This window comes from Ruditapes philippinarum, unplaced genomic scaffold (assembly GCF_026571515.1).
Source record: "Ruditapes philippinarum isolate M1 unplaced genomic scaffold, ASM2657151v2 ctg8530_1_1_1_1, whole genome shotgun sequence".
In the NCBI taxonomy this organism is placed as follows: domain Eukaryota; kingdom Metazoa; phylum Mollusca; class Bivalvia; order Venerida; family Veneridae; genus Ruditapes; species Ruditapes philippinarum.
Genome location: NW_026861994.1, coordinates 81,779 through 97,626, shown reverse-complemented (window position 1 = coordinate 97,626; position 15,848 = coordinate 81,779). Strand labels below are relative to the sequence as shown.

The 15,848-nt window shown below is 30.7% G+C and overlaps 1 protein-coding gene across 1 annotated transcript; it reads left to right on the top strand.

Annotated features, from left to right (window-relative positions):
* Positions 1-8,329: 8,329 nt before the first annotated feature.
* Positions 8,330-15,408, top strand: LOC132717562 (fibrinogen gamma chain-like). The gene is made up of 6 exons (XM_060701054.1): positions 8,330-8,665; positions 8,993-9,080; positions 9,450-9,626; positions 10,624-10,757; positions 12,079-12,175; positions 15,134-15,408. Exons 1-6 carry the CDS (start codon positions 8,348-8,350, stop codon positions 15,406-15,408), a joined length of 1,089 nt encoding a protein of 362 aa, XP_060557037.1. The 5' UTR covers positions 8,330-8,347.
* Positions 15,409-15,848: the final 440 nt, after the last annotated feature.

The following is a 15,848-nucleotide window of genomic DNA, read 5'->3' as shown; positions in this document are numbered from 1 at the left end:
TAGATCCTGACATAAATCTTACAGATTTTGCTTTGAATAGATGACACCCAATTTCCCATAGCTGTTTTGTTTGCTTCCGTTTACATCTCATTTCTGTCGTACTATTAAGAGATTACCAATCGCCAATGTCAAGAAATAAATTCTTTCTCCTCAGTATCATGAAGCTTTCCATTCGGATTTCTTGTAGATAATTGTTTTTATCCGGATTTGCATTAAATTCTGATAAATGACTTTTAGTTTTGTTTGAGATTAGTCATTCTTTAATTGCATGTTCAGTTTCTAGCGTTGTATTTCTCTTCTCTGAAAATACCGAGTTTTAGATCATTTATTACAATACCTTCCCCCTTCATCAGGTTTAACAATTGTGAATTCTTTAGTTCTTTATCTCGATATATCAGTGACAGTGTCTAACTCATATTATCTATTATATAATATAATACTATAATCATATGACAAAATACGTAGAAGATTTCTAAACAAAGTATTGCATTATTCAGTCAGCGTAGGATTTGCATTTATTCGATTTATAATGTCATATGCCAACTTGAAATGATTAACAACGAACAAATTTTCTTTTTATTATATGCAAAGAAACTTTCTTAAAAGACATTTAACCTAGTACTGAATGAAAAGCGCGCAAAATAATAAAACATCGTGATGTCCTTTACGACGGCACGTCAGTAAGTTGGTTTCCAGTACTGTGCGAGCTGGTATTTCACTGAAACAACGTAAGGGGCTTAAATTCAAACAGTGAAATTACCAGTTTTTAACTCACTGATATATTTCTATAAAGCACCGAAAAGCATGTAATAAAAACAATTATCAAAATATTTTAATTATTTTTGGATAATTGATAAGTTAATAAAACGTGAAAAACAGTCATTATTCACATTGAAGAAGATAAATATTTTTGACAGTTATATATAATGTGTTGTTGTTTATCTTTAATATCTATTTGCTTCAAATAGGATATTTTCTGTCAATCATGGCCAGCTTATTAAAACTAATGTTAATATCATTTCTAGTGTTTTACTGAGTGAAATATATTTAGGTCTTACGCTTCTAACAACATATTTATTGATTATTTTTCTGCAGATAAAAAGGAAAAAGATAAAGAAAAAATTGTCCATGAAGAGCTTTATTGCAACTACCATCATCCAGTTCCTTAATTTGAGAATACTATCAGACAGAACACAGTTACAGTGATATATTAGTTAAATATAAGCCACTGAGAATAGTCGAATGTACTTTCATGAAGAAGCTGAATGACATCCAGCACAAAAATCTTAATGTTAAAAAAAGTATGATTTAATAGCGTTTGACACTATGATACCATAATCTGGTTAACTTGCTAATGTCACAATGATGGAAACAGAGTGAAATTTCCAAATTTCATTGCAGTTTTAAGTATTGAAACAAGATACTCTATATATACCAAAGAAGAAAACACACCAGCTATAAAGATTTTCATGGAATCACAGTATAGTCATATGTCATTATGGACAAATGACTATGATGTAAGGATAGCAAAAATATAGTATATCTTCTGCTACTAATATTAAGAGTGTAATTATTGATAAGCTTTCACATTTCCATTCAAAGCTTTGATATCAAGCTGAACATGTCTCAATTAGAATATGATTTATAACTATGATAATTTGTTCATGTAAATTTTCAAAGTCTTACATTTGTAAAAGGAATTATTCTTATTCTTGTATCAGTAGACATTCACAGCGTAAATTTACATTGTCCAAATAACTAATAATAATTTCAAGTGCTTTCCTGAAGTTAAACTTCCACTGGAAAATCAGTGTGATATATTTTTAAAGCAGTGCACTATAAATTGTGTAAATATAAAAATTTATCAAACTTATGAATTGTTGTTTTTTTGTTTCTACTATTTGGCATATATATTTGTAGCAGTGCTTGATCACAAAGGTTCATCTGCAAAATAAGTGTGTACTTAAATTCTCTGACGGCAAAGGCTAGATTGCTTGAATAACATGCATTGTCTGTAGTAAATAGTATGCATGTCATTTGAATTTTGTCTGTCCTGAAATTGAAACAGACACTATCCAAATAATATTGATAAATAGATCTTGACAGCTCTTCACATGTTTCAATGACTACATTTACATTTATGTACTTGGACAGAAGTTCAAGCATTATTTTTTGAAAACATTGGCAATCTTGAAACAGTTCCAATTTGGGAATATTAATGTATCAGTGATGTTATTATTTTGTTTCAAGTGCAAACCCTAAGTTTTTGCATGTTTTGTATAGATAATTTACTTTTGGTCAAATGCCAACAGGTTCAATACATTATAAAACAGGTAATTTGAAAGACAAAGAAGTACATGGTATGTAATAATATATAGTAACAGTTCCTCCCCCGTGTATATACTGATATTCGTTCATGTTTAAAAAACAAAAAACAAAATAAATGACAATTCTCGCGAGACTCATTCACGCGAGATTAGTCCAAAACAAAATGATTTTGTGGTTCCAGTAACTTGACCAACCCTATATTTCCGCACCTAACCCAGAACATTTTATTGAAAAAAATGGAACATCCTATAGTGTTTCTGACATACAGTTAATTTTTTCAAGAAAATACTTATCAAAAAAGAAAAATTTTTTCCGACCTATCTACCCTTTTGTATTTCAGAATGCTACCAGATCATTTTGTTTTGGCCTTATGACATCAAACACAGGCCAATTTTCCCCGTGGAATTTTTATCTTATGTATACCACCATATCACACGCCAGCCTTGAGGCCAGCGTGTAATAAAGATCTTTAGACGAGGAAGTGATATTTGATACTTTTTATGTTAAGATTGGTTTTGCGGCACACCAATAGAATTTAGATCATAAAGCGCCGAAACAGGAAAAATGATTTAGATAAGCCTCGGTTGTTGCAAACTGAAAGTATCACCAGGGATCAAAACCTTCTCACCTGATTGAGCTAATTAAGAGACTAAATCTTGAATTCGTGAAGTTCAGGAAGATAAAATTAATTCAATTCAACATTTTATTTGGCATTAAACTACACATAGCATATAACCATTATTACATAGTATAGGTAAAGTGTAAGGCATTTTTACAATAAATTGTTCATAATACAAAAACATGTTTTCAGAGAAGTTATTAACAATAGATCTTCCTGAGATTTTTTATTAACAATAAGTGATATATACTTAATGCTGAAATAAATTGTTATTTTTGTCTATATATATGTATACAAATACAATCATACAATATGTATTCAGATATGTTATTTACGGCATGTCTTAATGTAGATCTCACAATTAAATTTTTATTTAGAGTTTCTTACTTTAAGTGCAAAATATAAATATCTTGGCAAATTATTAAGTTCTTTTTCATTTTAAGATGACATTAAAGTTTCCATTTTTTGAAGTGTAGGCCAACGGCAAAAATATGGTTTCAAAAGTTTCTTACGAAGGTTTTGATATTTTGGACAAACGAGAAAAAAATGGAGTTCATTTTCGATGACATGCATATTACAATGTTGACATTGGAACTCCATTGTGCCTACCACTTGCAATTTTTAGATTATGTTATGATAACCGAAATTGCGTCAGTTGTACTCTGTATTTATATTTACTTACACGATTTAAGTATTTTTCAAGTTCGAGGTCGCACTTATACATACTGTATGTTTGTAATTTACTTGAATTATTTATTTCTAAATACCAAGTTTGTTTATACGTTGTATATATCTAATATTCCATTCTTTATAATTTGAAATGATATGTTGATTTTGTTTTGCTATAGCCATAGAAAGGAAAAACTTATTTCGTCAAGTATTTGATATGTCCAATTTTTTCCGTTAAACGATATGTTGTTATTGATATGTTCTTTCATTACATTATACATTTTTCTTATTAATGCATTATTTTCTGAGCTCAAAATGTTTAACCAATATTTAATCATAATAATTTTGAGTTGTATTCTCATCGGATACTGTCACAGTTCCACGTAGAGACCAGGGGTTAGTATCTCGAAGCTATCGTTAGCATAACGACTATCGTATACCTCTCGTTAAGGTTTTCACCGCTATCTCGACGCTCTCGTAATTAACGAATAATCGTTAATATGTCCAATTATTAACGGATGCCAAGAGGGTGTCGTAAGGGTCTCGTTACTATCATTTTCACATTTTGACACAAAAGTAAGAAAGGTGCGATTTTAAAGTACATAAAAAATGAGAATTATATCATTTTATTGATAAAAATGATGAACCGACATATATATAGTATTGTATTTCTTTTTCTCATAAATTTTCACAGGCCCGTAATAGATTGTATTGTGTAAATTCACTTAAAGAACTCTTTAATACAATTCCATAAAAAAATATCATTGATTATTTGGAAGAGATAAACTTGTATTCTTGGATCTAATTGGCTCATTTTTTTGTCATTTACAAAGTTTTACATAACATTTTAAGCCTATTATAGCATTCGGCACGATATGGCCAGTTATGTGTTGACGAAAAACAAACAAAATTTTTTTCACATATCAAACATATGTAAACTGTAAAGCCGTAAAGGTTCTTTACAGTTTAATGTAAGACTTATATTTGAATGCGGATGAAAAAAAAACATATGATAACTTAAACAGCGAAAGGAATAATCTCCGTAATGTGTAATTTTGCACAAGAAAATATAAATAAATATATGCATACATCATGCTGAAAATTGAAATGTTGTTTGTTTATCATTTCAAAGTAACAAAAATTTCACTCGCGAACACCAGTTGTTATAATTTAACTCGTTATATTTTAATTTATAATAAAACAAACATCCTTTGTTTAAAACAAAATGAAAATTTATCCATATTAATTAACAGCAGCCATGTATATATTTAAATAGTAATACAGATTTCTGACAGGTTATATGGCCGTATATAAACGATAACCCGAGCCGCCAAGTAAGAGTTATATTGCAAACAAAATTATATCGGCCATATATCCTGTTAAAAATCATTATAACGAATTTACAATACCGCAGAAAAAAGAGAGATTTCTTGATAAATTGACAGCAGCTGTGTATATTATTTATATAAACGCCAATTAAAACTGACGTATCAAACTTGCAGTAACAAACGTGCAGTATTATAAAGATTTTTTATACTGCACGTTTGTCACGTCACTTTTCATTGGAAAATCGTGACATTTTTATAGTTTTATTTACACTGTTTCTGGCAATTTACTAAGAAATCTCACTTTTTTCTCAAAAAAGGGAAGTTCGCGGTTTTATAAATTCGTTATAAATATTTCTGACTTGTTAAATGGTTGTAGGCAATATAACCATCGCCCAGCGGGTCGGATGTCCAAACAGTCGTTTATATGGGGCAATATTACCTGTCAAAAATCTTCATAACTAATAATATAAACGTCATGATTATCCAATGAAAATCGACTTTACATATTTAATATATAGATGGATATTGAAGTTTTTTCTATAGATACATGATTTATTTTCATTGAGTGGTATGAAAATAAATATTTCATGAGTGGCGGTAGCCACGAGTGAAATATGGTAACTTTCATGCCACAAGATGAAAATAAATCATGTATTTATAGAAAAAAACTTGAACTTCCTGTTTATTATATAGAGGATATTTGTTTAGTTCAGTGTAAGATCGGAATATATTTCACCGAGTGAGCACCAAAAGGTATATTTCACGAGTGGTGCAGCCACGAGTGAAATATGAACTATTGGTGTTCACAAGGTGAAATATATTTGATCTTACACTAAACTAAACAAATTTTCTTTTTATTATATGCAAAGACACGTTTTAAAAAGACATTAATCCTAATACTGAATTAAAAACGCGCCAAATAATAATATGTTTGTCTAAAGAGTAAAAGTTTATTATGTTTCGTGAAAATATAGTCCACATTTCACTCAAACGGAGAGCAACAATGAAAGCAACATTTTCAAATTTGAATATTGACAGTATACTTACACCCTAAAATAGCCTGAAGAATGAGGGATGGTTATCTGCCCCCAGATTTTTTGACTGGTATTGAGAAGAAGCTCCGCCAGAATATTGGCTTTAACTATGTTAAGTGTTTAAAATATCTGACAACACTGGCAGCCGCTGCTGCTAAATCTTCAGTCTCTGCGGTTCTATATACAGTCGTTCTTCCTCTGTTTCTAGTATTGCAGTTTCTATATTAAGTTCCCACCCCGCCCCTCAATTTAAATCACGCCTGTTTCATTAGTACTTTCAACAGGGGCAGTTCCAATGACTGTTCTTTTTTTTAAAGGAACCGTTTTCGTAGGTTTACCACTATCACAATTGATATTATCAAGGCAATCGGGATTTTCATCGCGAAACAAGTCTATATTGTTAGACGACAGACCGCCGGATCCTGTACGTGTCGTGTGATTGTGTTCCGGTTAAGCATGATCGTAACCTTATATTCACCTTCGTCTACGCAAAATTCGTGAATATAAACAAGAGCTATACACAATTTTCGCGGTACATGTATTCAAATGATAACACAACGCAATCGTTAATAACTAACGAGTAAGCAACGAACGATTGCTTAACTACTGCTTTCGAGATACCCGCGCTAGTCTCTCGTTAACCAACCCTCCGTCAATCGTTAGCACGTTCGTAAACGCAAATATAACGATAGCTTCGAGATACTAACCAGATATATTAGTTGATTTTTTATCGCTAAGTGTCGTTCTCAAAAATTTACTATGTATGCGCTCAATATTTTTACACTCACAATTGCCTATTATTTCGGCGCCATAATTTAGAATTGATCTCAGCAAAAGAATAAAATAGTTTACATTTTTCCTGTGTAGATAGGTCTATTTGATTAAAAACAACAAAGTAATTATGTACAGCAAATAACGAATGTTGAGCAAGCTTCTTTTGTGTACTATTGATGTGACCGTTTTTTAATAAAATAATTCCTAGACATTTTAATGGTGTCACTAGTGTTAGTGTTTACGTTTAAATTTAGACTTTTGCAATAATTTTGAAAATCATTAAGAAATGACTCTAGCGCTTCCGGCGAATGGGCTGCTGTTGGCTGAGAATAAGAATATTGTATTTTAATTCTTTTCCGAAATTGAGGAGACTCAGATTTGCTTACAATATTGGTTTGCTCTTTTAAATTATATGAGTTGTATATGTTTGATCTTGTTATAATTGCTTTTGCATTATAATTAACAAACTCTTGTCTATCATGAATTCGTTAAATTGAAGTCGTAAAGTTGAATTCGTGAAGTTAAATTTGTTTTAACTTTATGAATTCAAGAACTTGAAATTGTGAATTCATGAATGTGAAATTTTGAATTCATGACGTTGAAATCGTGAATTCGTGAAGATGAAATCTTGAATTAATGATGATGAAATCATGAATTCGTGAAGATGAAAACGTGAATTCTAGACGTTAAAAACGTGAGTTCATGATGTTGAAATCTGAAATCGTGAAGTTGAAATAGTGAATTCGTTAAATTTAAATCTTGAAATGAAATTCGTAGAGTTTATTTTGTTTTAAATTTATAAATTTATGAATTTAAAATCGTGAATTCAAAAACTTCAAAATGTGAATTCGTAAAGTTGAAAATGTTCAAAACAAAATCTAGAAAGATGAAATCGAGAATTCATGAAGTTGAAATGTCCCTACAGGTCTCTCATTGGTTTCCGTGTGTCCTTATCATTTTGGTTCCAATTGGTGTAGTTGTCGTCACTGTTGTTGTTGTTGTGTGTATATATCATGGTTAGCTCTAGAATCTATTTAACCTAAAAGATATGCATTCTGTTAAGCAATTTTGATATATTCTTGCCGATTCATTTTTTAAAACAAATTCTTAATTGACATCTCGTTAATGTACCTAACGGCTACCATGGCGAGGTCATTCATTGTGTGGGAAGGTCATAATATTTAAGAATGTTACTCAACGGGAAGTCAATATTGTTTTAAATGTAATGACCGATTGTCATAAGTGGGTGTCAAAATACCATTTTTAGGTTTTATTCACGGTTATATATAAATGCTTCAAGATAGAAAACTTTGCGAACGTTCTGGGGATGTAAACCAAACCAAATACTTGGTTGTTATGCATTTAATGAATTATAAACACACGAAACATACGATTGTTTTTTGATTGGACGATTCACCTATGATCAATAACAAGGGCATGTTTCATGCATTTGATGCTAACCAGCCTTACCCGTAAATATAGCGCACATGAATCATACCATAGAGACGGGACTGTTCTACGCTTTCAGATACGGTCGTTGTTTGATTTCATTTTATATAGCTGTGGCAAATAACAAAAATTCTACTTTTAATACAATGGCTTTGACTGCTGGAATTATAATAATTAACGCTGTCTTATTCGGAACAGTTTACTCAAACAAATGCAATTCATTTGAAATAAGCAAGGACAATCTTAATAAAGCTTTGATCGGTCATTCCGTGTTAGAAGTTAATGATAAAAACCATCACGATTGTGCGCGAACCTGTATGTCAATGTCCGTCTGTAAATCGTTCGACTTTGACAGAAACGAGCACGTGTGTAAATTAAACGATGTTGACCAGTCGTCCGTTGATCCGTCGGAGTTTGAAACAAAGCGAGGCTCTATATTCTCTGATATCAGCGAATGGCCTAGCGTAAGTATCTCAATTTATTAATTGATACGATATGTACAACTGTTGGAAACGGAAATGATACAACATTTTATACCTCTCTTACATTTGAGATGTATAATGACATATGCATTTTTTCTCATACTTGTAATGGTAATGATATTTTCATAACTTACATTTTATTGTGCAAATGATAAAATTTCGAGGAATCATCTCAGAAGTTTCTCTTTCACTCATTGCCAATAAAATAAAATCATAAGAAAAATCATAAGCTTACCTAATCGTGTCTCATTCAGAAAATACACATTTAATAGTTCTTGTAATTCAACAATACATACATACTATTTATAGAGAATGGTTGGAAGTTGTGGCTCAAAGCCGTGTAAAGCGAACCAAAGATGTTACCAAAATGTTGCTTCACATGTGTGCAAAGACATAAGTATGTAAAAAACTTTCATTTTTATACAATTAGTTGTTATTGAACTAAATGTTGTATAATTTTTTCAAGAAATATTTACGCAATAGATTTTGTTTGATAGATGTCATGTTGTGAAACGTAAAGCCCTTGAAGACATGTACAAAAGTTTTTTTTTATAGTAGAAAAAGGACTCTTCTTAAATCCGCCCGACTGATACGTTTACGTATTGAAGGAACTCAACTATGTTTACATTGATATAAAATAGGATACTTGATCACGATTTATAATTAAACGTTTCATTTTCAAAAATGATCATTCAGAAATTGGCATTTTATTTGTAAAGTATTAATTATTGTTTAGACAATACATTATTATTATTATTATTTCTAGCCTGTGCTTTTGATCAGAAAATTGGAAATGGTGAAATACAGACTATAACTCCTGACGAAAACAAGTTTCTCGACGTAGCTCAAGTAAAATGTGACGAAGGATATGTTCCTAGTCAACAAGAGGTGAAATGTGAGGCTTCGGGACAATGGCAGTCTGCAACGTGCACGAAAGAAAAATGTAACGTATTTAAATATTGCTGTTTTTTTTTCTTTTCTTTATACTTTTTCTAAATTAGCCATGACGTCAGAATAAAAGTTGTCTTACTTGCGAGATCGTCTTTCAAAACATTTCCCTTGGCACTTAAAATGATTATTCAAATAAATAAATATTTTATTATCTAAATGTTCTTATATATAAACAGAATATATATAGAGGATATATGGGATAATGTCTTTCAGACAGTTAATTCTTTTTATTTAATCAAGCTATGGATTTTGTTTTTCCCAATAGTAAATAATGAAAAACAGGCAGGTACATTGCCACTATGATTACTTTAGAATTAGTACAGATCTTACAAACGGTATATTATTTTTTAGAATATTATAACATTTGTAAAAAATAAAACAACATTATTAGATGATAACTTTCTTCCCTTTATTGGCTTATTTAAGCAAAATTTCTCCTGATATTGTTTTTATTATCGTTTCGAAATGAAATGATAGTCTTTGATGACATATTTTCTATTCGGAGGTGAGTTTAAGAAAATCTTAATTACATCTTCAGTTCTTCAATTTTAAGCAAAATTTCTGATTTTTGACTACTCCCTAACTCTACCTTCAACTTTGTTTTCTAACTTACATGTAAAGTTTGCAATTTGCATCATGCATAGAACTAAACATTTACTAAAAAAGTTTTATACTGTAGGAAGGAACATGGGTATAGAAAAAATGGCAATGTCGCAATACTTGTCATAGAAAATAAGAATGATTTCACTGTTACATTTACCTCCCTGGAAAATTGCAATTTGATTTTTGTGCCGAGGTCGAAATTACGTCATAAAAAGACCTTAGGTATGGTAAGATTTTCCAACCATGTATAAACATTATGACGAAAGTGTATAATAGAAAAACGTCACTTTTGATGTTTTTATTTACACAATTTATGGAATTAATTGTAAAAACACTTGCATGAATAATCTATTCTTGTTACAAATACTGTTTTGATCTTTTCCTAGTACCAAGTGATTGTAAAGAAGTCCTTGATAAGGCTCCTGGGGCGAAAAGTGGACAATATGAGATAAAACTATGGAAATCTGGGAAGATTCTGACCGTGAATTGTGACATGGAAACCGACGGCGGAGGTTGGACGGTATGAAGATTCTTTTATTCCAATGTTTAATTAGCAAATTGTTCTTTCCTGGCTCACATACTCACATGATAACATTCATTTAACTCATGATGTGATATTTTTGTTCAGTACGAATAACCAATCAAATAGTGCCAAATAAACGTCATATCAAATTGTATTTTATTTCAATTTTCAGGCATACTTTCGCTGTAAAATTCCACAGAGTATATTTGTTGGTTTTAATACTCGTATAAATAACGATATTTCCACACTTACATATGATGGACTCCTTTCATCAGTATTCATTTAAACAGTCGGGCTTGTTTGGGGAAAACCTTATTTTTCATCATTTCCCTGGGGAAATGTTTTAGAAATTTTAAAAAAATCTTTTAAAGGTCAAAAAGTTTTGAAGGTAAAATGAGTCAATTTTTAATGGGGAAGATAAATGATAAAAAGGACAGGGGGTCTTTTCCAAACAGAAAAATTTAAAGAAAAAAAATTTTGCCCATCTTTTTTTTTTGAAAGGGAAATTTTTAACCTTATTTTTTTTTAGGCCAGACTTTAAAAAACCTTAAAATAATTTTAAAAAAAAACTTTTAAACTTCATTTTATAAACAAATACTGTTAAACGAACTTCCGGTTGGGGCAATTTTTTTTTCGGCCAAAATTTTTTTGCCCTTTTCATTTTTTAAATAAAAAATATGGGTTAAAACGAACAAGGTTATGGGGAATTGTCGCTTAAAAAGGGAAACTTAAATTTTTTTTAGTCAAATTTGAAAAAAGAAAAAAATAAAAACCTTTAAATAAAACCCAAAAAAATTCCCAAAATTGGGTTTTTTAAAATTTTCCCCGGGCTTTTAAAATTTAATTTTTTTTGGGAGGGGGAAAAAAATGGGAAGAAAATGGAAAATTTTTGGTTTTTTTATTAATCAAAAAAGGAAAAACGAAAGGGCACCCCATGGGAGTTTAGAAACAAAGTATAAAAATTTTATGAGCAATTGATAATTAAAGGAGTAAAACAAAAACTGAAATAGCAAAGAATTTTAAAAAATCCAAATAGTTTACGCTTCTCTGGGGTATGTGTCTTAAAAAAGAAATAAATGACTAATTTTCTTAAAAAAAAATGCTCTTCATATTGGAGGGACGATAGGAAACAATCAATTTATTATATGTAAATTTGTTCGCTTTAAAAAATCTCCTGATACAAGGGACTAATTCGCTATATGCTTCCAAGGAACCCTGATATAAGGAAACAGATTTTGAATGTCTTAAATAAGTTCGTTATAAGCGGAGTTTACTTATAAAAATTCGTAAGCGCTCAACCTGTTTGCGTTTATTCTAGCTATTTCATAGGCGAATAGACGGGTCATTGGACTTTTATCGCAACTTTACAGAGTATGAGAATGGCTTTGGGAACGTTGATGGAGAGTTTTGGCTAGGTATGTAAAAACTTTTGCATTACTTATAGCATTTACAGTTTAAAACAAATGTAGTACAGTTATTGCGTAGTTACCTAAGGTACAATAGAGAAAATAAGAATCCCTAAAGAAATTAGGCCGCAATTAAATAACACGCACGGCATTTGTTGCAAGCGTAACATGAATATGGGTTTCGTTACAATAGAACAAATATTTTGCTTACAGTAAACAAAAAGTTTAATTAACGAAAACACTTAGAATTGTTCTCGTTGACCGTGATGCATTGCTTATATTAGTTGTTGTAATGTGTATTGGTAAACATATTAAGTTGTTGTTGAAGTCAATTGATAGACATAAGTTGTTGAAGTGTTTTTATAAACATAAGTTGTTGAAGTCTATTGAAAGACATATGAGCCGCGTCACGACAAAACCAACATAGTGCGTTTACGACCAGCATGGATCCAAACCAGCATGCGCATCCGCTCAGTCTGATCAGGATCCATGCTGTTCGCTATCAATTTCTCTAGTTGTAATTGGGTTGGTAAGCGAACAACATAGATCCTGATCAGACTGCGCGGATGCGCAGGCTGGTCTGGATCCATGCTGGTCACAAGCCCATTATGTTGGTTTTGTCGTGACGCGGCTAATATGTTGTTGAAGTATTTTTGATAAAAATAAGTTGTTTTAAGTTTATCAATACACATATTTAACTGTCAAAGTGTATTAATAAGCATAAGTTTGTTGAAAGTATATTGATAACATAAATTGTTTGAAGTTCAATTATCATAAAAGGCAACCTTCGCCAGGTTTAAAAATGTCCTTAAATAGAACCCAATGTTATAATTATTGTAACGGTTTGTTAATTTAGTATATATGAATGTTTAAGACATAATTCTACTAAAGATCTTTGGTAAATTTCTAAATATCTATGTTTACATTTGATATATTTTGGCAGGTTTAAAGTATATACAAGAAAACTAGCTGAACAAGGTTTCTACACAGATATTTGTCTTGGCAATGACAAGAAATGATAGTACAACAGGAAGCATGAAACTTGTCCAGGCTTTATAGTTAACAGATGGAACAAATTATACACTAAACATTGGGTCATGCACACGTTCTGGAATGAGATGTAATTTATGCTGACAGTTTTTGTCTTCTTTTCTTATATATTCTGTACGCTTAGCTAAATGAAGGCACAACAGCTTTAAAACCAATACAAAGTAAGCTGTTGACAGCACAGCAGTTATAGTATGAGGCAAAAACAATCTCAAATTTTCATAGCAAAAAGTAAGACTAGTGAATAGAGTCTCTCACAACTATTTGACACAATGTTTTACTTGCGATGTTACATAGATTATTCTCTTTTTAAAGGTAAATAATGACTAAAATATGTTTTTATTTTTGGTTCTCAAAAGCATTTTATTTTTTCTCAAAACACTAGTCATTCACTGATAACTTGAACCATTTGTTTCATCTGTTGGTTTTGGCAATTAATACAGATATAGTGGTTGAAGTCAGGATATAAAGTCAGAATATATCCTTGTCTATATTTTGTGCCTACGTCTATTCACGCATTTTCAAATCTAGCTAAATGCCGTTTTCCGGTACTTTCTGTACATAGCTCAGGGGTATTCACCGAATGGATTGTAATAACAAACTCATTGTTTTTGGTCTTTTTTAATTATAAGAGAAATAAAAAAGCTATTTTTTTGTAAGAACATAATTTAATATCATTGTATTAATTATTTCATGCAAAAAATAAAGTAAAAACTCAAGTTTTCGCAGAAAATATCTCTTTTTTATTGTGGAAGATGCCACTACGACTGTTTTAATTTTATTGATTTTCGTTATGAACATTTTTCTTTTTGAAAAATTTGTAATAGACTTTTTAAGGAACATTGATAATTTTCAAACACATCAGGCTTTTTTTCAACTTTAACAGTAAAAAATGACAGAAAGATCGACATATCTTGTAATTCAGTCAAACTTGTATTAAGCGACCGCCCAAGGGAAACACCCAACACGGTCGCTTAATGAAACGGTATCTAAAGACAAAGCATGATAAAATGTCAAAATTTACACGACACCTTTCTTTTGTGGTGGGAATGTTTCTCAACTTCATTTATATAAATGTTTAATAATTAGAACGCTACGATTATCTAAATGGATGCCAATGTAAAAAAATAACTGTAGTGTAATGTAAGTGTATTTGGTGTAATTCCACAGAGCTAAATCCGTAACGTACCGAAAAATGGTGTTTAGCTAGGTTTTCGAAAACGTCAATGACAAATAATTTCACATTTATCGCTACTTTCGTCAGGTTATAATCATGTTTTGAAACCATAATTCTTTTCTAATGTTATTCGTTTCATTGGCGCACAGTTTCTTTAAATTATGAATGTTTTAAACAAATAAAAGACGACAATATTATAATAACAAAAGAATAGTATAATAATCAGATTGGCAATTCCTATCTTATTTATAGCAGAACCAATTCATGTCTGAATTTTTAATGTTGCTATATTTTGCTTGATATAAAATATTAAATTTCGATATACTGTCAATTAAGAGATCGTCTTTGAGTGTTTGTTTATACATAATATTATAGTAATTTCAATGTGTTTGTGAAGAAAGCAGTAAATATGCACAATGTAACGCTTATCATAATGTTCTACACCCAGAAGATGACTACTTAACCTTGTCTCTGAAAGAGCAAAGTTTCCCACTGACTGGTTTAGAAGACCAACACAATAAATAGCAAATATTTACTGACCTGATATTGGACCTTCTTTTCCAGAATATATAACAATTGTATATAACATCTGCGATGAACCGGATGATGTGTTTGTATGATTGTGGTGGGGATAGAAACTCGCTGTTTATGAAATTTGGCATTGTCAACATGCAAACTGCCTTGATAACAAAGTGTGACAATGACTTAGCTAGAACTAATTAATATTGTCTTTTTATCCCTAGGTACATCTAATAGCTTTGAGTATAATAATCAACAGTCATTTTCAACTTACGACCGTGATCTTGACGGCAGTATAAATAATAACTGCGCCGCGGACAGACATGGAGCCTGGTGGTATTATAGCTGTACTCGTGTCAATCTAAATGGATACTATGCGACGCCAGGCACGGAATGTGAATTCCCCGGTGCCGATATTGGTGTCTGTGGACACTGTCATTATGGGTTTGATGAACGTTTGTCATTGAGAACGTCATCAATGATGATAAAAAGAAAATAAGATAAGTAATCAGAAGAAGATTTCATAAATTCACAGAATTGAATGATCGCACTCAAAAGAACATTTTTATATTATCAGGGTTTTTTGTATCAGACATGGTTTAATAAAATTTTTATCTATGATTGACGTATGCTGTGGATCATTTACATTTTCAGTTATTTAAAAATATAAAATATTTAAAATAACGTGAAATCATATAATCAGTTGAAATATTATCATCACCAGACAATATGTAATTCTTTTTCAGCAGGTTATCACGTTACAAAACGAAATGAAAAAAAAAAAAAAAAAAAAAAAAAAACATTTTTTTTTTAAAATCCAACTTTTGTGTTTGTTGAAATGTATTTTTTATTTTGTTAGATTTTTTTTAATCAAACTTATTTTTCAATGAAAAGCTTGAGGCATTGTCATATTTTATATTCAACAATATTTGTGTTTTC

What these genes read in the sequence shown, in the direction of transcription:
- LOC132717562 (XM_060701054.1), top strand. Translation starts at nt 8,348, where the DNA reads ATGGCTTTGACTGCTGGAATTATAATAATTAACGCTGTCTTATTCGGA. An exon ending in ATATCAGCGAATGGCCTAGC is followed by an intron (nt 8,666 to 8,992) that starts GTAAGTATCTCA and finishes TACTATTTATAG; the next exon opens with AGAATGGTTGGAAGTTGTGG. An exon ending in AACGTGCACGAAAGAAAAAT is followed by an intron (nt 9,627 to 10,623) that starts GTAACGTATTTA and finishes ATCTTTTCCTAG; the next exon opens with TACCAAGTGATTGTAAAGAA.